A 24,508-nucleotide genomic window follows, 5' to 3' on the forward strand; every position below is an offset into this window, starting at 1 on the left:
CATGCCCCACAACAAGAGAAGCCGCTGCATTAAGAAGCCTGAGCACTGCAACTAGAGAGTAGCCCACAAAAAAGCCCTCATGGCAACAAAAGACCCAGCACAGTCAAAATAAATCAATAAATAAAATTATTTTTAAAAAAGGGCTGACCTGAAGGTCTTACCTAATTCGCAGTGTGATCTCCAACTTCTCCCATGGCCCAGTTGTGCATTTATTCAACAACTTTCTAACACATGTGAAACACCACATACATACCCATACACGTACACATGGGTGTAAACACTTGTCTCCACAGGTATATGAAGCAGGTATGCCTGGGACCCAGGTATTAGAGCTGTGAAGACAGTTGGAAGCTGTCAGCTCCCTTCAACCAGGAAGTATTTTCTGGACTAGCTCTGCTGGGAAGAATCTGAAGCCACATCCAGATCAACTGGGAAAGAGCATGCATGCGTGCTAAGTCGCTTCAGTCATATCTGACTCTTTGTGACCCCATGGACTGTAGCCTGCCAGGCTCCTCTGTCCATGGGATTCTCCAGGCAAGAATACTGGAGTGGGTTGCCATGCCCTCCTCCAGGGGATCTTACCAACCCAGGGATCAAACCTGCATTTCCTGTAGCTCCTGCATGGCAGGCAGACTCTACAGCTGAGCCACCAGGAAGTGGGAAAGAGAATCTTCCTCAATCAGCCAGGTCAGGAGGTTGCCAGGTCTTTGCTATCCCTGGCCTGAGGCATCGGCACACATTGAGTTCACCTTAACACAAGGGGTTGATAACATCGGCGAGCCAAGAAGGGCTAGCAAACAGAGAGGTCTTGCCTTCTCTCCTGAAACCAGACCACACAGGCACGAAGGACCTGCTTCATCCATCCATGAGGCCAACCCTGGGCATTCATTTCACTGAAAGAATAAGAACTGCTTGATTTTATCCATAGATATCTAACTGGAGTTCTTCAAACAGATCAAAAAGGAAATTTTTTTTTTTAAGTAATGAATCTGTCAGATGTTTTAAGCCAGAGAGCTTGGTTTTAGTTCCCATTTTGCCACTTACTCTTTGCATGACCCTGAGTTACTGATGTCACCTGTGTTCAGTCGCTTGGTCATGTCCAACTCTTTGCAACCCCATCAACTACAGCCTACTAGGCTCCTCTGTTCATGGAATTCTCCAGGCAAGAACACTGGAGTGGGTAAGCCATTCTCTTTTCCAAGGGATCTCCCTAATCCAGGGATCAAACCCAGGTCTCCTGCATTGCAGACAGATTCTTTACCCTCTGAGCCATCAGGGAATACCATCACCTCTCTGGGCCCCAGTTTATTTATCTGTTGAGTGGCTGACTAAACTAGACACTCTTTTCCAGTGGAATAATCCTGTAGGTGGAGAGGAAGGGCATCAAGGACCTAAGTGGATGAGATATCCCACACCTCCACGTCAGGGCACAGACTGGACTGGTTCACATGATTCCCTATGAGGAGACATTTCTGCAGCTAGAATTAGAAAAAGGTTGGGAAAAGTGGGAGGTCTCAGAAAGCCCACTGCTAGCTCTCTCAGAGAAGGAGAAAATCCATCCAGGACTTGTTCCTGGAGCTGAGTTAGCGTGCAGAGGGGCTTTGAGTTTAGACATTTGTTTATAGTTTTCACAGTGAAGCCCTCCAACTTCCAAGGATGCAAGAAGAGGCATGGGCTGGAAGCATGTCTTCCAGCCCAAGCCTGGGGGAAGCCAGGATTGGTGGAAGGCCAAGTGAGGCAGAGTTGGGAGGCCGGGCCACACAGATGCCCTCGACTTAAAAGGCCATGAAGCCAGGTAGTCTCCACCCCCTTGCTCTGCTCCCTGGGGCTCCACACTGTCTGCTTCCACACCAGGAGAGATTTCAGTTGCTTGGACCTAAATCTTGTCTGCTCGTTTCTACGGCTGGCTCCAGGGAGAACTCCCCCTAGAGCTGTAAGGCGAAACTTCATCTCCAGGTGCAATGCCTCGCCCGTCGAGATCGGATGAGCTGGTTTTCTTTGTGAACGGGAGGAAGGTAAGAGTTGGGTATCACCACCACAGTTTGCAGAGTCAGCAGGAAACTTCTGGCCTGAGGGAAGCACGTGTGGCCTGTTTGGGTGGAGACCCCCTCCAATCAGGGACAAGAAGCCAGAGACTGGGAACCAGTCTACTTCGGCCTGTTCTACATCCACCAGGGAGTGGGAGAGGTGATAAAGCGCTGGGGTAAAGACACGTGCCTCATGTCACACGGCCTGGGTTCCAATCCAGCTCCACAGTTTACTACACAACCTTCTACAAGTCACTTCACTTCCCTGAGTCTCAGGGTGCCCGTCTTTATGACTATTGTAGAGATCAAAAGAGAGATGCTTCTTCCGTTGATTAGAAACCTCTTAAATACTTATAGAGGACCTCAGCGCTGGGCCCAATACACCAGAAGCACTCTATTCTAGCAATGTATTTTGATTCTCAAATTCAGGAGGATAAGAAGTAGAGCATTCTTTATTTTTCTATTTATGAACTTAATTTTTCTGTTCAATTTCCATTATACAGAATTAGTTGATATGTGCATGTGTGCTAGGTCACTTCAGTTGTGTCTGACTCTTTGTGACCTCTTGGACTGTAGCCCACCAGTCTCCTCTGTCCATGGGATTCTCTAGGCAAAAATACTGGAGTGGGTTGCCATGCCCTCCTTCAGGGGATCTTCCCAACCCAGAGATCAAGTTTTTGTCTCTATGTCTCCTGAGTCTCACTGGGTCACCCATTCAATCCCCATAATAGTCTCCTCTCTGTTTCCAATGCAGGTGATTGAGAGGAATGCAGACCCAGAAGTCACTCTCTTGAGCTTCCTAAGAAAGAACTGGATCCTTTTGATCAGAGTCTTGGCCAGGTCTGTGTTTGCCTTAAAGCTTAGGCTAGCTGTGATTATGAAAATTAATCAAACTTCTCTATCTGCAAACAGCCAGGCCCCTTGGCCCTCATTCTCTTTTTGCTCTTGGCAATGGTTCTAAGGATATTAAGTTAATTGAGCTATTTGAAAAGGATGAAGTTTCCCCAGAGTTTCTTATATCTTGATTTAATAGCCATGAAATAGAAGCTAAGCTCTTTCCTTCAGCACTAATTATTCCTTTAAGGGCCTTCCAGCTTCCCAAGAGGGTGGTTATATAAGAGGTTTGTTTTGCATGTACCTTACCCTGGAGGAAAACCAAATTCTCCAGATTTAGGAAGAGCATGTGTCATAGGAGAAGATTACCTTTCTCAACATCTATTTTCTCACAAGAGGTTTTCCCTCAACTTTCTATATTCTGAAATTTAGATTTTCACAATGGCTAACATATTTTAATTGATAAATCTAGTGGATCTTTAGAAGAAGCCAAATTTTTAAAAAAGAGACATTATAAGTTTTGTTTAAAAGCCCACATGGTTATCACTCACTGTCAAATGTTTGAAAATTAGGAAATCTCATTAAAAAAAGAAATAGGAGTTTCTCATGAAAAACAGTCATTCTTACCTGGCAGCAATCTTGCTTAGAGCTGAGTGGAGCCTGTCTGTCATCCTCCATCTAAAAGGGGGCCCAAGCTCTCCAGGTACACTCAGCCCACTCCAACTCATTCACATACTCTCTGATAAGCATTTATGGTTATGACTTAATTTAGATGAACAAGCCATATGGCTTTTTTTAAAAAAAGCCAGCGATTTCAAAGTCTTCTTAGCCAGTCTAGTTAATTACTAGTTTATCCAATCCATAAACTGTGTGGAAATGGACCACAATCAGGGAGAAAGATGACTTAAGAGAGGAGCAGAGGCTGCACCTTGGGGTTGGACCTGGACCAAGAAGGAGCAGAGAGGTACTCCAGGTTGGGTATGAAAATAAGGATGGGAGTTTTCTCTGAAGGCTCGCTGACTGGGTTTCAAATGCAATACAAATAACTGAGAAAATCTAGCAATACATTAACCTGATAAAAATAAGTACTTCTCTTCCAATTACATTAATTGGAACCCAGAAGACTACCTATAATGAAATAGGATTTTTCTAAGGGCTTTTACTTCTGTTATCTGACAAGATGCTTATGATAAGCCTGTGAAGATCAAGTAGATACTGCTTTTCCCTCATTGCTAGTGAGGAAACAGGTAGGGAGAGGTTTGTGTGTGCAGCGTCACACAGCTAGTAAGACACAGACTGGTCTTAACTGAGGCTTGGAGGCAGGGAAATGTCTTCTCAGACCTGCATCTCACTCCACAAAGGAGACTTTCCTCACTAGCAACACCCTAGGGAGGAGGATCTAATGGCGGCGACATGTCCAGCAGGAGTCTTTCCTTGACTGGCCCTCCCAGTGCGCCTCACCGGAACCAAGTACGCCTGCGGAAGAGGAGGCTGCGGTGCCTGCACCGTGATGGTGTCTAGGCGAGACCCCACATCCCAGGAGATAAGGTATCCACACAGATGCCCGGAGGTCAGGTTCGCATTCTCCTCTCACAGCTGAGGACAATCTCAAAGGCCTTCCAGCTTTGTGATTCTAACTCTCTCTAGGTCTTAGACCTCTCTGAAAATCTGATAAAAGCTTGTGCTTTTACAAAAACTACTAAAGCACAACACTGTAGAGCAACTATACTCCAATAAAAATTAATCACAAAAAGAAACTAATAATGTTTTACATAGTTTCCAGGGGGCCATGGATCTCCCAAGGCCCATTGGTGCATCCCAGTTAAGAAACCCCAACTTAGGGACCTCCCTGGTGATCCAGCAGTTAAGAGTCTGTGCTTCCACTGCAAGGGACACAGGTTTGATCCCTGTTGGAGGAAGATCTGGCATGCTGCAGATCCCTCATGCTGTGTGGTGTGGCCAAAAAAAAAGAAACTCCAATTTAGGCCAAACATTCATTTGACAGGTGAGGAAACTGAGGTTCAGAAAGATGAAGTGACATGTTCAGTCATACAATTAGTAAGCCATAGAGCAAGAACTCTGGCCCACATTTTCTGGCTGTTTTTACTGTTGAACTGAACCCGGCCCATGATTTCAGCATTTCATTAAGGGCCGGATTCCAGTACTTGGACTGCTCCCAAATCTGCTGGCCCAAGACTGCAAAAAATGGCCTCAGGACACAGGCTTTCCAAATTTTCTAAATAACCTTATACAGAGTTTAAAATAAACAGTCAAAAAAAAAATCTCAAATATGGTTAAAAGACAAGGTGGGCCTTTTGCCTGTTATGGGATCAATGCTGTAATGAGTAATAATTGACATCCAAATTATTCCTGATGAGACAAGTCCGTACCCACTGCATCCAGATCCAGCTGGGTCTGTTCTGGGCTTGGAAAGTGTTTCTGAGGTTCAGAATGCCCATATTCCCCCTAAGAACCCCAATTATTACAGATGATAGAGAGTCAGCAGAGAGGACTCTAATTCTCCCTCCTGGTCACCCCTCCAGTTCGCCCGCCTCTAGACTGAATGACAGGCTGGTTGAGGGGAGGGGTTCTGCTACGCTTCTTCGTTCCCACATTCCCACCAGGCAGAACTGTGTTACTCCTGTTGATTTTCCCTGTGCTTCTCACATAAAGACACTTCTCTGTCACCGCCTGCCTGGTGCCCATCTGCTCTCTGTATGGGGCTGCTGTCACCACTGTGGAAGGTGTTGGAAGCATCAAAACCAGGCTTCACCCCGTGCAGGTAAGAGCACATCCCAATTTTCTCACTTCTTAACCCTATCTTTGTAATCAAAGCTGTGTTGACTGTGCCTCCTAGGGCTTCTACGTTGTGGTCCAGAAAGTAGAAGCTTTAGATACACATTGATCCAGATAATAATATCTGTTAAATGACTTAAAAGAAAGCTAGAAATACATCCATATTTCATTAGCTGATCATCTTTCTTCTTATTTTGTCTGCTTGAATAGTAACAGCATGATCAAAATATTAATTAGTGCATATTAGACTGCAATGCAGAATAAATATTACACAGAGGGTACTATGCATAGAATAAAACATCTCAAGGATGACAGGGTAAAATTTAGGTTTATTCCCTGTGGCATGGAGTTTTACTGTGACACGTATGGGCAGAAACACACCAATCTCTCAGTCATCGGCACAGGGGTTTGGGAAGTCATACATTCAGACACACTAACGCTGCAAGTACTACCAGGCAGGAGTCAACTGAATTTAATCATAATAATCAATTCCAGGAATGTCAGCAAAGGCAAAAGACCCCGTAGAGTTTACTAGAGTCTCTGAGAATGTCAGAGAGGATGCTTACCCCAAGACCAATAAGCCCAAATCCTAGGATTACACTAAGGTCTGCATCCAGAGCAAGCCTTCTCAAGCTTTAATATGCCTAAAAATCAATCAGCCAGGAGCTTTCTAAAAGTGCAGATCCTGATTCAGAAGGTTTAAAACAGAGACCTGAGGTTCCACATTTCCTACAAGACCACACGTGGGACCAATAACAACACTGCCAGTCCACGGACTGCACTTTAAATAGCCAGGATCTAGAACACAGACCAAAATCTTGGACCTTGGAAAGTAGAGCTCCTTTTGATCCACACAGAAGAATTTAGAGAAGAGAGTAATGTAAGGTCCATAGTGGAGAGTCTCTCAGTTACTCAGAAAGAGATGACCCCTGCTCAGAACCAAGCTGGGAAAGATGTGGAGGTGCTCGATAAAACTGTTTTTTAAATTACACCCACATTCCTTGTCATTACTGATTTCTGGAGAATTCTCACTCTGGGAATGGAGGTTGTGCACCAATAATTTCCTGCTAGAGGGATCTGGACATTTGAGCTTGAAAAGCAACTGTAATGCTAGGACACGGTTGCCGGCTCACCTCCCTCGGGAGCAGCCAAGGAAAGGGGATGCTGGCCGACTCTGCCGGAGGTGAGGGTGCACTGCTCAGGGAGGGGGTTCCACTGTGACAAGGGAGACGCTTGACGTGGAGCCTGGTGGGAGGAGGTGACAGTGGGAAGTCAGGGCCTGTGACCACGCCTGTGTCCTTCCAGGAGAGGATTGCCAAGAGCCACGGTACCCAGTGCGGCTTCTGCACCCCTGGGATGGTGATGTCCATGTACACGCTGCTGAGGAACCACCCACAGCCCTCTGAGGAGCAACTGCTGGAAGCCCTGGGGGGTAGGTCTGACCTGAGGCCAGGCGGGGGCATGTGTCAGGCTGTGCTTCCCCCTACCATGCCACCCCAGCCCCACTCAAGGACCCCCTCAATTGTTTCTGAAGTAGCTGCTTTCACCAGGAGCAGAGAATGTCAAGCTTAGCAGCTGCTCATCAGAGCACTTGCTCCCCAAACAAGTGGCCCACACCCCCATCTTAACACCCTACTTTGTCTTCCCTACCCAGTGACTTTACCTGGCTGCCTTCATTTGGGCTGTCATAATAAAGCACCACAAACTTGGGAAAAGAAAACAACAGGAATTTCTTCTCTCATGGTTCTGGAGGCAAAGAGTCTGAAATCAAGGCCCTAGAAGAGACTCTCCCTTTCCTCTTTCCAGCTTCTAGTGGCTGACAGCAGTCCTGGCCCTCCTTGATTTAGAGATTCATCGCTCCAATCTCTTCTTCCATCTACTTATGGCCTTCTCCCCTGTATATCTATGTCCAGATTTCCCTCTTTTTCCAGTCCAGTCACTGGATTAAGGCCTGCCCTAAGATGAGTAGGGCTTCCTCTTCACCTGATTACATCTGCAGCTCTGCAGAATTTCAAATAAGGTCACATTCACAGGTTCCAAAGATATCTTAGCACATCCTTGGGGACACGATTCAACCCATAACACAGCCCTTCACATATTGAAAGGATCTTTTCAAATTTACAATGGGTTTAAGTTACTAAAGAGGAGTTCATAAACATATCCTTTTTGCAGGAAACCTCATGGGTTTCCCAGGTGGCGCTAGCGGTAAATACCCACCTGCCAATGGAAGAGACGCAGGTTTGATCCTTGGGTCAGGAAGATCCCTTGGGGTAGGAAATGGCAACCCACTCCAATATTCTTGGGAAATTCCATGGACAAAGAAGCCTGGAGGGCTACAGTCTATGGGGTCACAAAGAGTTAGACGCAACTGTGCACGCATGCATGCACGCATGTATTCACATACACAGCATCTTCTGCTTCCTCTCAACAAACCTCACATTGGGTCATCCACCATCACTAAATAAGACATCTGTTAGATACATAAATCCTTAGTTTAAGGCCTGAAGTCTAAGCCCCACACACTCTCCTAGTCTTCCAGTTATAGTCGACTTCCTTTACTCGCTCTGCTCCATTACAGGACATCCAAACAAGTCATCTAAAATCCTACCTTCCTTAGGTCCTTCCACTACGTGAGGTCCTTCAACAACTCCTCATCCCTCACATGGCCACACCCACCCTCCTCCACCCAGCATTCAGAGAAGCCCAACAGCTGGCCTCCCAAACTCATTCTTCCTCCTCAGCTGTGTGACTCCCCACTGGCCAGTCTCCTCTCAGCCCTCCATCCTCTGCACGTTTCCACTTTTGCCTGCACTGCTCCGTGAACCCCGAGTGCCCCTCCTGTGCTCTCCCTCAATACATTTCTTTCTCATCCTTCAGCATGAGCTTCTTTGTGAAGCCTCTCCAGATGACCTCGATTCCACACTAACCTTCCTCCACCGCAGCCTCCCCCGCACCTTCATCCCTTGGAAACCTGAGGCTCTCGTACTTTCCCATGCAATAGAATCACCACAGACCTCTTAAATGCAGATTCCTGGGCTTGTCCCCAGACATTCTGATTTAGAACTGGAGAAAGGCCAGAGATTCGCATTTTAAACAAATACCCTAGGAAATTCTGAAGCAGTGACCTAATGTCCACTGAGGGGCTCTACTAACAAGCTGTCAAGGCATGATACCTTGCTCATATACAGCCTTAGAAACAATGCATATTTTCCTGTTTTAGGATCACTTACATCTTACATAGTATCTGAAATATAGTTGTTGTCAACAGATACACGTTGAATGAATGAATAATTTAATAGATGGATGCAACTGAGCTCACCAGATAGACTATCGTCTTCTTTCAAACTGAGAATAAAACTAGAATTGAGGTGACGGGAAGGGTATTATCTAAGGAAGGAAAAAGCAGTGAACAGCCTAGCAGATATTCAAATATTCTCAAAAACAAAACACCTGTCTTCATTTCAACTTTCTAAAGAAAAATAAAGTAAAAATCACTAAAAATAAAACATACTGATAACTTTGCTTTTTCTCTGGTTAGGTAACCTGTGCCGCTGCACTGGGTATCGGCCAATTCTCGCAAGTGGGAAGACCTTTTGTTTGGTGAGTCGGGGGCTGCGGGGGCACCCACAGAGCAAGAATGACGGTGATAGACGGTCTAGTCTGGGAACACAGGAGTCGTGTTTTTAGACCATGCAAATAGGTCGTAAGGAAGACTGACTGAGTTATCAATAGCTCCATCTAACTCACAGGAGTCTGAGCTCTTTGTTGAGGGAAGGGTGGGTGTTAGACTACTTTTCACCCTCGACATCACACCACCGGAAAGCCAGGTGATCTAACCAGCCAGCTAGACATCTTCCATGACGATTTCAGCAAGGCATCGGGACAGGACAGGGAGGAAGTCTCCAGCAAACCCAAGGAGACAAGCAAAGACACGGAGTTTGCCTGGGGGAGGCAAGGTTAGTGCCAAGAATCCAGACCAGCTGGGAAAGTGTGAGCAAATAAAGAAGCCAAAATGGGATAGTAGAATCCAAAATTCACCCCAACTACCAGAGTGCAGAGAGATTCCCCCACCAAATAGTGACACCTCACTGGGCTGCTGTGAAAATCAATGAGAAATTGCAGGCACGTAGCAAAGTCTTGAACTCAAGACTCACTTAGAACTCAACACGTATTTACTACTGTATCAAGGATGCCATCGACACTACAAATAGTGTTTGCCAGGGAGATCAGACAAACACATCTGATCACCCTCTGCAGAGGGCAGGATGGACATAGGCAGTACCACCCTTAGACCCAAGCAAGGGGGATCCCAAACTTCAGAGAACCCCTCGCTGGTCCCCCTACAGCCAATCTCAGGAGGCCACAGGGCCAAAGTGACTTGTTCACTTCAAGCCTTCACCCTTTTCTGGACTAGACATGGTCTTGACCCCATTCCCAGGAACAGGCCTCTTCCCCCAGTCCATCTTCCTTGAGAAAATCATAACAGCCAGCATGTGCACCAGAAGCCAAACACTGGCTATTCAGGGAGGAAGTAGACAGAATTTGGATTTGCAGGCTAGTTCACAGGTGTGTGAGGCCCCTCACAGTACAGACCCAGAGCCAGGGTGAGGAGGGAAGAGCAGCAAGCCCCAGACCAGGGCCTCCATCTGTGCTCTTGCCTCAGCTCCATGAAGAGTGGACAAGGGCCTAGAAATGGGCCAGCAGGTGTGTCCCGCTCCCCAAAGCCAGGGCCATCCCCCGTGCCTGTCCCATCTTCTATTGCCACACGGGGGAGCCAGTGGTTGACAAGCTGAGAAATAAAATGTATGGCTTGTAAAGCCATCAAATTACTGGTGTAAACGGAAAAACACTTGTGAAATACAAATGAAGGAAGTTAAAGGCAACCTCTCTCCCTCTGGAACATGGATGTTATCCACCTTTCCAGGCACAGCCTTTGGGGGTAAAGGAAAAATTGTAGTCAGAGAACCCACCGTGCAGCCAACAGGCCCCAGGAAACTTAACGGGTGAAAGGAAGCTAGTCCCAAAGCAGGACTACCCAAGGCTCTTATCTGCTAGGCAAGCAGAGACTGGCTTCCTCTGTTACCACTCGCTCATGGTCTGTCATGAGAGCTCAGAGTTTTGAGTGAGAGAGGAAGTGCTACTGGCTTGGCTCAGCTGGTTTTGCTTCTTGGGCAGAACTAGGAAGCTGCCAGCCTGAGACATTTGTGCAGAGACAGAGAATTCAAGTATCTGGAAGAAAGTATTTTACTAGAGACTTAGGAGAGACTATTTGAGGAATAAAATACAAGAAGTAAGGTTGGAGAAATGGGAACTGAAAGAACCAGCGAATGGAAACCGGCTTTAAAATTCACTGATTGTCCTTTCCTTCCCAGTCAGTGCCATACAGATTGCAAATGGTGGGGAGACCTGGCTCCAAAACTGCTTTCTTTCCTTGTCTTTCTTTTTATTTTCTCTTTTTTAGGTCCCTATCTAAATGATAATAGTCAATGTTGTCAAATCTTGCAGAGAATGGATACTAGCAACGGTTATTGCTCTGAAAAACATCTTATCAAGTGATTCTACAACTAAGAATTCACCTTAAAAAAATTCAGAGATGTACATAAAACTATACCTGCAATGAACAGAAGTGTTTATGTTATTTGTAGTTATAAAATATAGGGAAAAAATTAAGTACACATCAATGGCAAATTTTACAAATATATTTATGGAATAGCCAGAAGATAGATTAATATGCCATCAACAAAAATATATTTTAAAGACTTTAATGACAGGTAAATAAATGAACAAAAAGTCAAAATAAAAGGCATATTGTACTAACTATAAATATAGTACAAATATATATTATATAAAAATGTTTATCAGTAATGATAGTTTCTTTCTTTTACATTTCTTCATATTCTTTATTATTGTTTATGCTATTTATTACATATTGTGAATGTATTATATATTCTATCTATATTATTTATCTATATTATATATTCTGTATCTGAATCAAAAATAAAACAAAAAGGAAAGATCTTCTGATTATCCCTATTCCAATAGAAACCACCGAAAGTGACTTAAAAAGCTTGGAGCCTCATTTAAATTGTCAAGCCCTTTAAGGCACACACTGATTTACATGTCAGAAAGTTTTTCATAGGAGAGGCAGGTGGTGAGAGGGAGGCTCAAGAGGGAGGAGATATATGTATATGTATAATTGAGTTGATTCACGTTGTTGTATAGCACAAGCTAACATAATTATACTCCAGGAAAGCAAGTATACTCAAAAAAAAATTTTTTTAAATAGATATCTTTTTTTAAGTTTTTCATCTCAAGGCATTTCACTGTCCTAGGAGTCAAATGGCTGTCAACAGAAAGGAACAGGAAAATGCTGCCTGGATCTGGGAGAAAATGATTCTTCCTCGCTTGGCAGGAAGAGTGACGTGAGTCCCTTTGCTTTGTCTTCTCCCCAAGAGTATCACTTAACACCAACAGTGCTGAAACTGTGCTTGTGCGCTCTGATGGTCATTCTCTCCTTTTACAAACGTCCAAAGTGGAGGCACGAATAAAGCACTTTCCATTTGGGAGCAGGGTAAAGAGGTGATTGAAAGCTCGCGCTCTGATTTCCCTCTTCACTCTCTGGAAGGTTGAAACAGTAAAACCTAAGCCGGTTTAGGTCAGAGAACAAAGACTTGCCCCAGCTCTGCGAGTCCTGTCCTTGCCTGACCCGGCTCCTGCCGCCCTGTCTTCTCGCACTGTCTCCCCCGCTGCAGAGAGAGGGCACTGCTGCTTCAGCGAGGCTGGCGAGCCCGTCCACACTCAGCGAGTTCACGGCCCCCACAGCTGGGACATCCAGCCTGAAACACCCCAGTCTCTGGCTTTGCTCTCTGACAGATGCTAGTTTCCCAAAAAAGACCCACTGCCAAGTTCTTACAGGAATTATTTAGAGAAAATTCCTAGTGAGAAGACAGGAAAAATAGAGTCTGCTCCCTGTAGACATGGAAAGCTAAATGAACAGAGCTGCCCTTATACAAAACTGAGCCCGTCATTCCCTGCTGGTTCTGTTTTTACCCTTAACACCTACCTTATTTCCATTCTCGGCCTCCCCTGACACTTTATTTCTGTCCGGGGAAGCTGTGCAATGGAAGAGAGGGGTGTTCCCCAGGAAGGCAGGCTACACCCCGGACAACCACTTCACGGAGGATCAGTGCCCCCTGGAGGGCTAAAAATATTCTAAAGTCTGGATTTTGTAGCCTCCAGAATTCAATCTGTCCCTGGTAGCTCAGTGGTAAAGAATCTGACTGCAATATGGGAGATCTGGGTTTGATCCCTGGGTTGGGAAGATCCCCTGGAGGAGGGCATGGCAACCCACTCGAGTATTCTTACCTGGAGAATCCCCATGGACAGAGGAGCCTGGCAGGCTAGTCCATGAGGTCTAAGCACACAGCACACATGACTGGGCTCTGGCAACCACCTGAATCCCTCTAACCAAACTCAAAAGAACGTATTTAAACTGGACTGTGCGGCAATATTCATTTATAAAGAGAAACACAATTTTAAGGTGGATCTTATAGTCACTGAGCCACATCCTTTGCTGTAGGAAAGCACGCACAGGATGTCACAATATAAGGGGAAGATTGCTTGGTGAGCATGGGTGCAGAGCCATTGATAATCATAAGGGGAACAGCACAGAAGACCCCTCTCCACCCATCAGGTAGACCTACTAGATGGCATGTGTCTGCCCCATGACACTCCCACCTCTTGAAGCTGTGCTACTGTCTTCTGTGGGGTAACTGTGAAGTCTTGGCCTAGCTCCTGTTCAGGGGAATTTTAATTCCTCAGCTCAGATTCATTGTTTTCCATTTTAATTCTCAGACACTATCTTACTTCTAGGCTATAGATACACACCACATTATTGCCCCCAGGTACTGCCTACACTTCTAATTCCAGCTAAGGCAAAAACTGGTCCTTCAGATGTTGGCAGGTATGTCTCAGTCTGGGATCCTACTAAGGACCTACACAAGGAATAATGCAAGTTTTCCTTCCAGAATCTGGGAAGACCTTACAGAGACAGAGGGAAAAGCAGGGGAGTGTTGGACAAATGTCAGGTCATTTCATCTACATGTCACAATTACCCTTCAAAATAGTCATTATTTCACTGGGAATTTGGGGTTGGTATTTACAGACTGTTACATTTAGAATGCATAGACAACAAGGTCCCACTGTATAGCACAGGGAACTATATCTAATCCCCTAGGATAAACCATAATGGAAAAGAATATTTTAAAAAGAATGTAAATACGTGTAAAACTGAGTCACTTTGCTGTACAGCAGAGATTAGTATAACATTGTAAATCAACTATACTTCAGTTTTTTTAAATAGGTATTATTTCTATTTGATCTTTAGAGAGATTAAGTACATTTCTATTGAGAGGGTCAGAGAGCCAAGTTGTGGCAGAGCTGATAATGAACTCAAATCTGTCTCCCCCACCCCACCAACCCCACCCACTGCCGTGCTCGGCCAGCCCATCTTCCACGGGTTTCCCCATTATATATCCTTCCAGCCCCACACCCCACAGTTCTCTCCTGATTTGCCTTAATCTTTAGGAAACGTCTTGAGAATAAGTGTTTCCAAAACTAAAACATACTTAATTTAGAGAGGATTGCAGTTTGGGTAACTTTTCACTGTGCTTTGGTTTCCTAATAGATGAAATAGAGATGGCAATTTACTTTCTTTGTACAATTGTTGGGAGGATTAAGTAAATTATTAATATGTGTAGAAAGCACATGGAATGTAAGCACTCCATAAATGCCAACTAGTGTTATTAAAGCAAGTGGGGTGTGTGTGTGTGCTTACACAAGAGCATATATGTTCAGAGTCGTGTTTTACTTAAATTACAGGACTTCTCAGAGCTTTTCGCATTTTGAATCTTAACTTGACAGATGAGGGGGTAGTGGCTCGGGCCCAGTGAAGAGGATTTCCCAAACTAATTGACCTCTGATTGTTTTTCATAGACAGTCTTTGTATTTTGCAGGATACTATTTGAACTGGTTCATAGGATATCCTTTTCTTTAGTGTCAACACAATTCTTATTTAAAACTATTTGGTTTGAACTATTTTCCCATACAAGGAGAGTCGGAGCTATTATTGTGTTCTTTTTGCCTTATTAATGTAAAGAATTATGATGCTGTTTCCAATTGAGCCTGACTGATGGAACCATCTTCTTCTGCCATTTATAAAGATTTGCACAGAGTTATTTGTGAAAGAGGAGTTCCAGCCCTTGGACCCTACCCAGGAGCTCATATTTCCCCCGGAACTCTTGGTAAGAGGAGTTGGGTGTTTTATGTGCTTATTGAAATGTCACTGGTTATAAGCTCAGTTTTTAAAAACCACCTTTTCCATCCTGTGAAATTATCAAATTGTATAAATTCTTGATCAAATCCGAATGCTTGTCCCTGCCTGGCTCACCCAGCCCTGGCTGATGCCCTGTACACATTCCCCAAAGCCTCAACTGAGGCTATATTTTAACCATTTTTGTTATTACTTCCATCATTGTCATCTGCACTGTATCCCTATTGACTGTCCCAATCAATCCAGTTTTTCTCAACTTCTAACTCGGTCTTTCCAGCCCTTCCCAGATATTGACCTCAAGTGGCACTTCCAGGGCCTCCCAGTTCTTCCCTCTGTCAGCATTTCTATCTTTCCTCTCTAACATCCAGTTGTTCCATTCGATAACATATGTATTTCTGAAGGGGTTCTGATATGTTCATTCATATAGTCAACAAATACTAATCATTCAGTAACACGCCAGGCACTGTTCTAGGTACTGAATACACAACAGGGAACAAAACTCACCCAAGGACCTGCCCCCAAGGAGACTGTAATTTGATTGGAGAGACACACAATGAACAAGACAATAGATGATATCCCTTATACAAATAATCTTTTAAAAAATGATACAAATGAATTTATTTATAATACAGAAACAGACTCACAGACTTAGAGAAGGAACTTACGGTTACCAGTGGGGAAGTGTGTGGGAAAGGGATAGTTAGGGAGTTTGGGATGGACATGTACACACTGCTATATTTTAAATGAATAACCAACAAGGACCTACTGTATAGAACAGGGAACTCTGCTCAATGTTATGTGGCAGCCTGGATGGGAGGGGAGTTTGGGGGAGAGTGGATACATGTGTGTGTGTGGCTGAGTCGCTCTGCCATGTACCTGAAACTATCAACATTGTTAATTGGCTATACTCTAATATAAAATAAAAAGTTTAAATGGATAAATAGACAGATAATAGATAAGTTATATAGTGTGTCAGCAAGTGATAAGGAGAACAAAATAAAACAGTGAAGGGGGATAGGATGCAGGGGGTTGCCATTTTCAATATCTGGCCAGAGAAGACATCTGTGAAAAGGTAGTATTTGATGAAAATCCTGAAGTAGGTGAAGGAACTGGTCATGGTGGGGAAGAGCAATCCAGGCAGCGGGGCAGCAAGTACAGAGATACCAAGGAGAGGAGAACTCCTGTCCTGATCAAGGACAGAGCAGGGGCCAGCCTGGCAGGAACTCAGGGAACCAGAGAAGTCAGAAAGCTGCAGGGCTGGGGGCAGACCATCCTGGACTTAGACTGCTTGGCTTTTACTCTGCATCAGATGAGAAGCTATCAGAGAGGTTGGACATAAGAGGAGTACGCTCCTGTTAACCTTGTAATGGGTGGGATCTGGGGTGGTTTGGGCTGCTGGGACAGGAATAGCCTGGGGATGGGTGAGAGAAGGATCAGTGAGCCCATTAGGGCAGCTGTGCCCTCCTGAGGCTGGTGGTGCTGGACCAGGCAGCCAGCATGTGCATGGTGAGGAGCCAGTGGATTCTGGATACACTTTTGGAAGAGCCAACAAGATTTCCTGATGAATGTGATGAGGTGTGTGGGGAGAGAAAGGAGTCAAGGCTGAATCCAGGGCTTTGGGCAGCTGGAAAGGGGAGTGGCCATTTACTGAGAAGGGGAAGACCTCTGGAGGAGCAGGGGATTTTTCCTTTAGGGAATCCTTTCTGAGGGGGGCTTGGAGGAGGATGGGGCATGAAGAACTCAGTTTTTAAATTTGAGATGCCTATTACACATCTAAGAAGAGACACTGAGCACTCATTCAGGTATGTGAGCTTGGATTTCAGAGGTAAAACTGAAGATTCTAATTTAGGAGTATCCATAAAATTATGATTTTTTAAGGCCATGATACTAAATTATGCTAAGTTAATCTATACTGAAGAGTCAATGACAGATGCCAGCTCATATTGTCACTTTCCTCCAAAGCACTACACACGAACAAGTCTTAAGCTAAAAGGAGTAAATATCTAATTATGGAAATTCAAGCATTAGCCAATGGTATACTGAGTATCTTTTTGGTCAGGGGAAACCCAGAACTTCTGAAATCTCTCTAGAGAAACATACCTCCACCCGGAGTCTATCATAACCCAGGAATACAGATGTGCCCACGTGCACACACCTTTGTTATTTGCACTTAGAGAATGACAGAGAACCCAGAAAAACGAACCCTGACCTTTCACGGAGAGAGGGTTACTTGGATCTCCCCTGGGACCTTCAAAGACCTCCTGGAGCTGAAAGCAAAACACCCAGAAGCCCCGCTCATCCTGGGCAACACATCACTGGGTGAGTGATTACAGCGGTTCTCACACCACCAGGCCTCAGTGCTGAACGGGACTTCCTGTCTCCTAGTCTAAAAAACTACTTTTTAAAGATAAAGACATCATCATTTTTAATAAAAGTGTTATAGTAAAATAATGTATTATAAAATGTACTCTTATATTGTATATTATATAATAATTATTTATACATTACCTTTTATATATACTATATATAAATACTAGCATATATTTACTGGTGGCTCAGATGGTAAGGAATCTGCCTGCAATGCAGGATACCCAGGTTCGATCCCTGTGTCAGGAAGATTCCCTGGAGGAGGGCATAGCAACCCACTCCAGTATTCTTGCCTGGAGAATCCCATGGACAGAAGAGCCTGGTGGGCTACAGTCCATGGGGTCGCAAAGAGTCAGACACAACTGAGCAAAAAACATAATATACTGCATATACTTTTATATATACATTATATAAATAATATTAAAAGTATAATACAAATATTATAGTATTATCATATAATAAAATAGCCTCCAAAATTCAATATACACAGACCCTGGGAGTATGCAGTGTAACCCCTTGAGGTGTGCAGCAGTATTAAAGGACTGTTAATTATTTAATTTACCTTGTCCTTTTAAATTTTGTTTCCATTAGGTATTGAGTAAATTAAATAGAATTTTATGAAATATGGTGGATATATTAACAGTCTACACCCAGTTATCACCACACTCACTTTGAGAACCAGAGCTTTACCAAGAAGTTTGCCCCATGGGCCCTCCGAAACCATAGTCCCTCCCCTCCCCTTCCTCTCAGGGGTGCTCATTAGACTGAATATGGTGTTGGTCCATCTCTTCTCTTTTTTACATGTTATACCCGTATATTTGAGTTCCTAAGCAATGTGTTGCTTAGTTTTGCAGATTTTTGAACTTCACTTAAGTAGATGGACACAGTATTACTCCTCTACAGTTTGCTTTGTGCATTTAACATTGTTGAGCTGGGACCTGCCCACATGGTTGCACATAAGTGTGCTAATTCCATCCTGTGCCGAGGACACAGTTCACACTTCCATTCTATTGCTCAAGGCCATGGTGTGTTTTCCAAGTCTTGGCTCTTTCAGGTACCTCTATACACATCTCCTGAGAGTCTTCTAAGAATCTCTCATCCATTTTATTTCCTATTTTTATATTCACATAATGCTACTGCTAACTGCTAAGTCTCTTCAGTCGTGTCCGACTCTGCGACCCCATAGACGGCAGCCCATCAGGCTCCCCCGTCCCTGGGATTCTCCAGGCAAGCACACTGGAGTGGGTTGCCATTTCCTTCTCCGATGCATGAAAGTGCAAAATGAAAGGGAAGTCGCTCAGTCATGTCCGACTCTTAGCGACCCCACGGACTGCAACCTAGCAGGCTCCTTCGTCCATGGGAGTTTCCAGGCAGGAGTACTGGAGTGGTTGCCAGTGCCTTCTTCATTCACATAATGAGTATAGATAAATACATATACTGGAAGCACACGTGCTATAAAATTACTTGGCAGGGTGTATGGCCACTGCTGTCACATATATATGCATTTATTGCCAGTGTTTAAAATTAGCATCTGAATATTTTAATAAGAAACTTTCAATGCCAAAAAATTGCATTTTCTTTTTCCTAACTCTCCCTCTCTAAGATATATACTGCATTTACTTTCAGGACCTGCCATGAGATCTAAAGGATGTTTTCACCCAATTCTCCTCTCTCCTGCTAGGATTTCTGAGCTGAATGTGGTGTCTAAAACAAATGATGGTGAGTTCCAGGTTTTCTTTGTAAAATATCCATGAACCAATCCCTGTACTAAACATTTGCACTAACTAAACACTAAATAGTTTAGAACCTCATCATACATTTATCTTGTCTGACTTGTTCCCAACTCTTTGACATTTTTCTGATGTGATATTATATCCCCATCATGAAAATTTACTATCAAAAGCTTTGTACAGAATATAGGGTATTTGGATGATGTCATTCAAGACCTTGTAGTCACCTGTAGGATTCTTGCCTATAAAGAGCCATGATGGAACTTCCTTGGTGGTCCAGTGGTTAAGACCACGCTTCTAATGCAGGAAGCGCAGGTTTGATCCCTGGCCTGGGGACTAAGACCCCACATGTCTGCCTCTCAGTGTAGTCAAAAAAAAAAAAAAAAAAGGCATGGCGACACAAAGGCAATAAACTTGCAGTGTCAGTTTAATGAGAAGACAGCAAGAGAGAAGTACTATCTATCACTTGGATGGTCAGTTCCAGGAAGGGAGGCAGGTTTGCAGGAGGCATTTAACTTAGTGTCTGGCATTCAGATGCTACTTGTCTCTTAGGGGCAATGGCAAAAGGCCAAGTAAGACAGAAACCTGCCCAGGGAAGCACCCCTGGTCATTTGCAACATCCTTAAGGGCCCACTATGTGCAGACTCTTCATCAGGCAAGGTGGCACCCACAGAGTAGGAAGGAAATATCCAAGACTTTGCCTTCAAGATGCACAGCAACCCCTTTAACGAAAGGAATTTTATTTTACTCCTTCTCTCATCCAGCAGATCTCTTAGCATATATGTGCTTGTCTAAGGTACATGTATATATGTACTAAATGACTTAATGGAAAGAAAAAAAGACTAAATGAATGAGTGAGCCAGGAACTTGAATTTGGAATGCAGTAGTAATAATGATTTCCTTAACTCGGGCAACAGGGAGGTTGGCTAAACTGAAAGCTTTAGTCCAGAATGACTTGTAGACCATCACGTGTTTTTGGAGATCTGTGGTGGGCAGGAGAAGGGACCCACCTTGGCAGTATCACTGCCATCCCAGAGTCCTACCTTCCCGGCCTCAACCATCATCAGCCAAACTTAGACTGTGCTGCAGACCAGCAAGCCTGCCTTCCCTGACACTGACCCACCCATTTGCAAGGAAAGGGACCTTTCCTGGTTTTGCACCACAGCCTCACAGCTTCAGCCTTGTGCTTAAGTAGCACATCCACACACCACTCAGAAAATGAGGGCAGTGTGCTTAGATATATCTGAAATCTTGGGGTTGGAGAGAAGAGGAAGAGAGAAGAGTAAAATGGGTGGTTTGGGGGTATAATCAAGTACCCTTTTTTTTTTAACATTTATTTATTTGGCTGCACTAGGTCTTAGTTACGACTCGCAGGATCTTCAATCATCACTGTGGCTTATGGGACCTAGTTCCCTGACCAGGGATCAAACCCAGGCCCCCTGCTTTGGCAGAGCAGTCTTAGCCACTGGACCACCAACAAAGTCTGTCAAATGATTTAAGCAGACAGTCAAGACAGGACAACCCTTTTCCTCATGTTCACCCCAGGCCCATGGTTTAGCCCATGATTTTCAAACTTGTTTAAGCATCACAACTCAGTCCTCAAACAAATCCTAATAGATGAAAATATGCTCCTCTGTTTGAAGGAGGGGGAAGACTTTCTCCATCCCACCAAGCCCCCTATATTTCCTCCAACAGGGCCAGGACAAAAGGAAAGAGACCTGGCCCAAGGTCTGCAAACTGGCTGGTGGCCGGTCACCAAGGCACACATCTCCCATGTCCAATCCAGAACTCCCATCGTTACTGCCATTCCCTGTGCCCCCAGGCCCAACCCACTGGCTGTTCAACGGGCTCTTTGTCAATTTAGACTCAGCAGGCAAGATAGAGGCAGATTCTAAAATCTTAACCATGTGTTTTCCTTGGGGCCCCTTAAACTTTAAGTGTGAGTCACCTCTAGAAGCCTCAAGGGACCTTTCTCAGGATGCCCAAGCTTTCCTGAGGCCCAGAGGAGTGAAGGACACTTGTAGGGGAGGGTTACACTGGAGCCAGCTGTGCCCCACCACCACCACCAGCAACCCCAGGAAATAAATATCTGTGACAGCTTGCGTTTGTTTACATTTTGTGTGCTAATCCATGTCACCTACTTGTTTGGCTGGATATACGCCCCACTCACCCTCAAAATCTTTAGTATAGTAAGTGCTACAGGAAGTCAGTGCATCTTAAACCCATAGACCCTCAAACTCTGAAAAGCATGGAGTTAAAATAAATCCCATGTTCTGAGAATCATATAAAGATAAAGGTCTTTTCAACACCACTGAAATGCAAGCTAGGTTTTGTGACCAAGGGTGGAATAAAATAGAATTTTCTCAGTACAGTTGTGTCATGCCCGACACAAAGTGAGGGGCTACTGTGAGCGATGGAAAGAATCAAACAGAAGTCTCTAAAATGGATTGTCTCGCCTCAGCCTGAGTCCGAAACCCATACTTATGAGGACCTAGGCAACAGGGAAGACAGCTGACATATTCTCCCCTGGGGCTGAACTGCATTGCCTGCCTTTTTTTAATTTAGGTTATTACTTTATTTTTTATTTATTATTTTTGGCCACGCAACATGTGGGATCTTAGTTCCCTGACCAGGGATCAAACCCTGCAGTGAAAGTAGGGAGTTTTAACAACTGGACCATCAGAGAAGTCCCTGAACTTCTGTTTTCTATCTATGTCAAATAACAGATGGTCGTTCTAGACTGTGTAATGCTGCTGACCATAACCAGATAAAAATCTTTGTCTCTAATTTCTTCCCAACTAATACGGCTCTGGATCTATATGACAGGAGGAATTGTATGGTAGGAAACAAGCATGGTCTGCCCAGTGCTCCTGCAGGTAAAAGGAAGGCAAGATTTTGAGGAAGTTAAAGCTTTACTGGAACTTGTGGTGATGGGAAGCAATAGACAATCACCGATGGGACCAGATCCCGTGTGCCTTTTATGAGATACTGATGCAGAAACAGGGTGAGGATTCTAAGCTGAGAGACATTCCAGGCAGAGGAGCAGTAGAGTTACTTTAAGATGTGATTTGCTTATGGGCTTCCCTGATGGCTCAGACGGTAAAGAATCCACCTGCAACGAAAGAGATCCACGTTTGATCACTCGGTCGGGAAGATCCACTGGAGGAGGAAATGGCAATCCACTGGAGGAGGAAATGGCAATCGACTCCAGTATTCTTGCCTGGAGAATCTTATGGACAGAGTAGCCTGGTGTGCTGCAGTCCATGGGGTCGCAAAGAGTCGGACACGACTGAGTGACTAACACTTTCACTTTCAAGATTTGCTTAGCATATAGATAATAAGAAGCAGCTAGTAGTTTTGTTAATCAATTAGGTTAAATATGATCACTGAAACAACAGGGGGTGTTAGTTATGTGGGTATGTTGGTAGGACTGGGAAAGTATTGCACCAAGTACATTTTTCAGTTCAGTCATTCAGTCGTGTCCAGCTCTTTGCGGTACCATGGACTGCAGCTCTCCAGGTTTCCCTGTCATTCACCAACTCCTGGAGCTTGCTCAAACTCATGTTCATCAAGTTGGTGATGCCATCCAACCACCTCATCCTCTGTTGGCCCCTTCTCCTCCCGTCTTCAATCTTTCCCAGCATCAGGGTCTTTTCCAGTGAGTCAGTTCTTTGCATGAGGTGGCCAAAGTATTGGAGTTTCAGCTTCAGCATCAGTCCTATCAATGAATATTCAGGACTGATTTCCTTTAGAATGGACTGGTTGGATCTCCTTGCAGTCCAAGGGACACTCCAGAGTCTTCTCCAACACCACAGTTCAAAAGCAGCAATTCTTCAGCACTCAGCTTTCTTTATAGTCCAACTCTCACATCCATACATAACTATTGGAAAAACCATAGCTTTGACTAGAAAGACCTTTGTTGGCAAAGTAATGTCTCTGCTTTTGAATATGCTGTTTAGGTTAGTCATAGCTTTTCTTTCAAGGAGCAAGCATCTTTTAATTTTATAGCTATAGTCACCATGTGCAGTGATTTTGGAGCCCCCCAAAATAAAGTCTGTCACTGTTTCCATTGTTTCCCCATCTATTTGCCATGAAGTGATGGGACTGGATGCCATGATCTTAGTTTTTGAATGATGAATTTTAAACCAGCTTTTTCACTCTCCTCTTTCACTTTCATCAAGAGGCTCTTTAGTTCCTCTTTGCTTTCTGCCATAAGGATGGTAACAACTGTATATCTGAGGTTATTGATATTTCTCCAGGCAATCTTGATTCCAGCTTGTTCTTCATCCAGCCCAACATTTCTCATGATGTACTCTGCATATAAGTTAAATAAGCAGGGTGACAATATACAGCCTTGACATACTCCTTTCCCAATTTGGAACCAGTCTGTGGTTCCATGTCTAGTTCTAACTGTTGCTTCTTGACCTGCATACAGATTTCTCAGGAGGCAGGTCAGGTGGTCTGATATTCCCATCTCTTTAAGAATTTTCCACAGTTTATTGTGATCTACACAGTCAGAAGCTTTGGTGTAGTCAATAAAGCAGAAGTAGATGTTTTTCTGGAACTCTCTTGCTTTTTCGATGATCCAGCGGGTGTTGGCAATTTAATCTCAGGTTCCTCTGCCTTTTCTAAATCCAGCTTGAACATCTGGAAGTTCACGGTTCAAGTATTGCTGAAGCCTGGCTTGGAGAATTTTGAGCATTACTTTGCTAGCATGTAAGATGAGTGCAATTGTGCGGTAGTTTAAGCATTCTTTGGCATTGCCTTTCTTTGGGATTGGAATGAATATTGACCTTTTCCAGTCCTGTGGCCACTGCTGCGTTCTCCAGATTTGCTGGCATGTTGAGTGCAGCACTTTAACATCATCATCTTTTAGGATTTGAAATAGTTCAACTGGAATTCCATTACCTCCACTAGCTCTGTTTGTAGCGATGAAGGCCCACTTGACTTGGCATTTCAGGATGTCTGGCTCTAGGTGAGTAATCACACCATTGTGGTTATCTGGGTCATGAAGATATTTTTTTTACAGTTCTTCTGTGTATTCTTGCCACCTCTTCTTAATATCTTCTGCTTCTGTTAGGTCCATACCATTTCTGTCCTTTATTGTGCCCATCTTTGCATGAAATATTCCCTTGGTAGTTCTAATTTTCTTGAAGAGATCTCTAGTCTTTCCAATTCTATTGTTTTCCTCTATTTCTTTGCATTGATCACTTATATCTTATATATATATAGATAGATAGATAGATAAGTGATCAATATATATATATAATATATATATACAATATATATAGATATATATAATATATATATAATATATATAGAGAGAGAGATATAAGATATATAAGATCTTATATCTTATAGATCTTATATCTATATCTTATATCTCTCCTTGCTATTCTTTGGAACTCTGCATTCAAATGGGT

The 24,508-nt window shown here is 44.0% G+C and overlaps 1 protein-coding gene across 1 annotated transcript in view; it reads left to right on the top strand.

The window, feature by feature from the left end:
* The first annotated feature begins 1,961 nt into the window (after positions 1–1,961).
* Positions 1,962–24,508, top strand: part of LOC129646619 (aldehyde oxidase 2) — a 77,559-nt gene continuing 55,012 nt past the window's right edge. The window contains exons 1-10 of the mRNA XM_055573059.1: positions 1,962–2,015; positions 2,782–2,839; positions 4,313–4,409; positions 5,535–5,643; positions 6,963–7,089; positions 9,196–9,257; positions 11,990–12,079; positions 14,879–14,959; positions 17,163–17,307; positions 18,982–19,074. Of these exons, the coding sequence (XP_055429034.1) occupies positions 1,962–2,015; positions 2,782–2,839; positions 4,313–4,409; positions 5,535–5,643; positions 6,963–7,089; positions 9,196–9,257; positions 11,990–12,079; positions 14,879–14,959; positions 17,163–17,307; positions 18,982–19,074 (916 nt within the window). The remainder of the gene's footprint in view (positions 2,016–2,781; positions 2,840–4,312; positions 4,410–5,534; positions 5,644–6,962; positions 7,090–9,195; positions 9,258–11,989; positions 12,080–14,878; positions 14,960–17,162; positions 17,308–18,981; positions 19,075–24,508) is intronic.

The sequence above is a fragment of the Bubalus kerabau genome, chromosome 3 (genome assembly GCF_029407905.1).
Source record: "Bubalus kerabau isolate K-KA32 ecotype Philippines breed swamp buffalo chromosome 3, PCC_UOA_SB_1v2, whole genome shotgun sequence".
In the NCBI taxonomy this organism is placed as follows: Eukaryota; Metazoa; Chordata; class Mammalia; order Artiodactyla; family Bovidae; genus Bubalus; species Bubalus kerabau.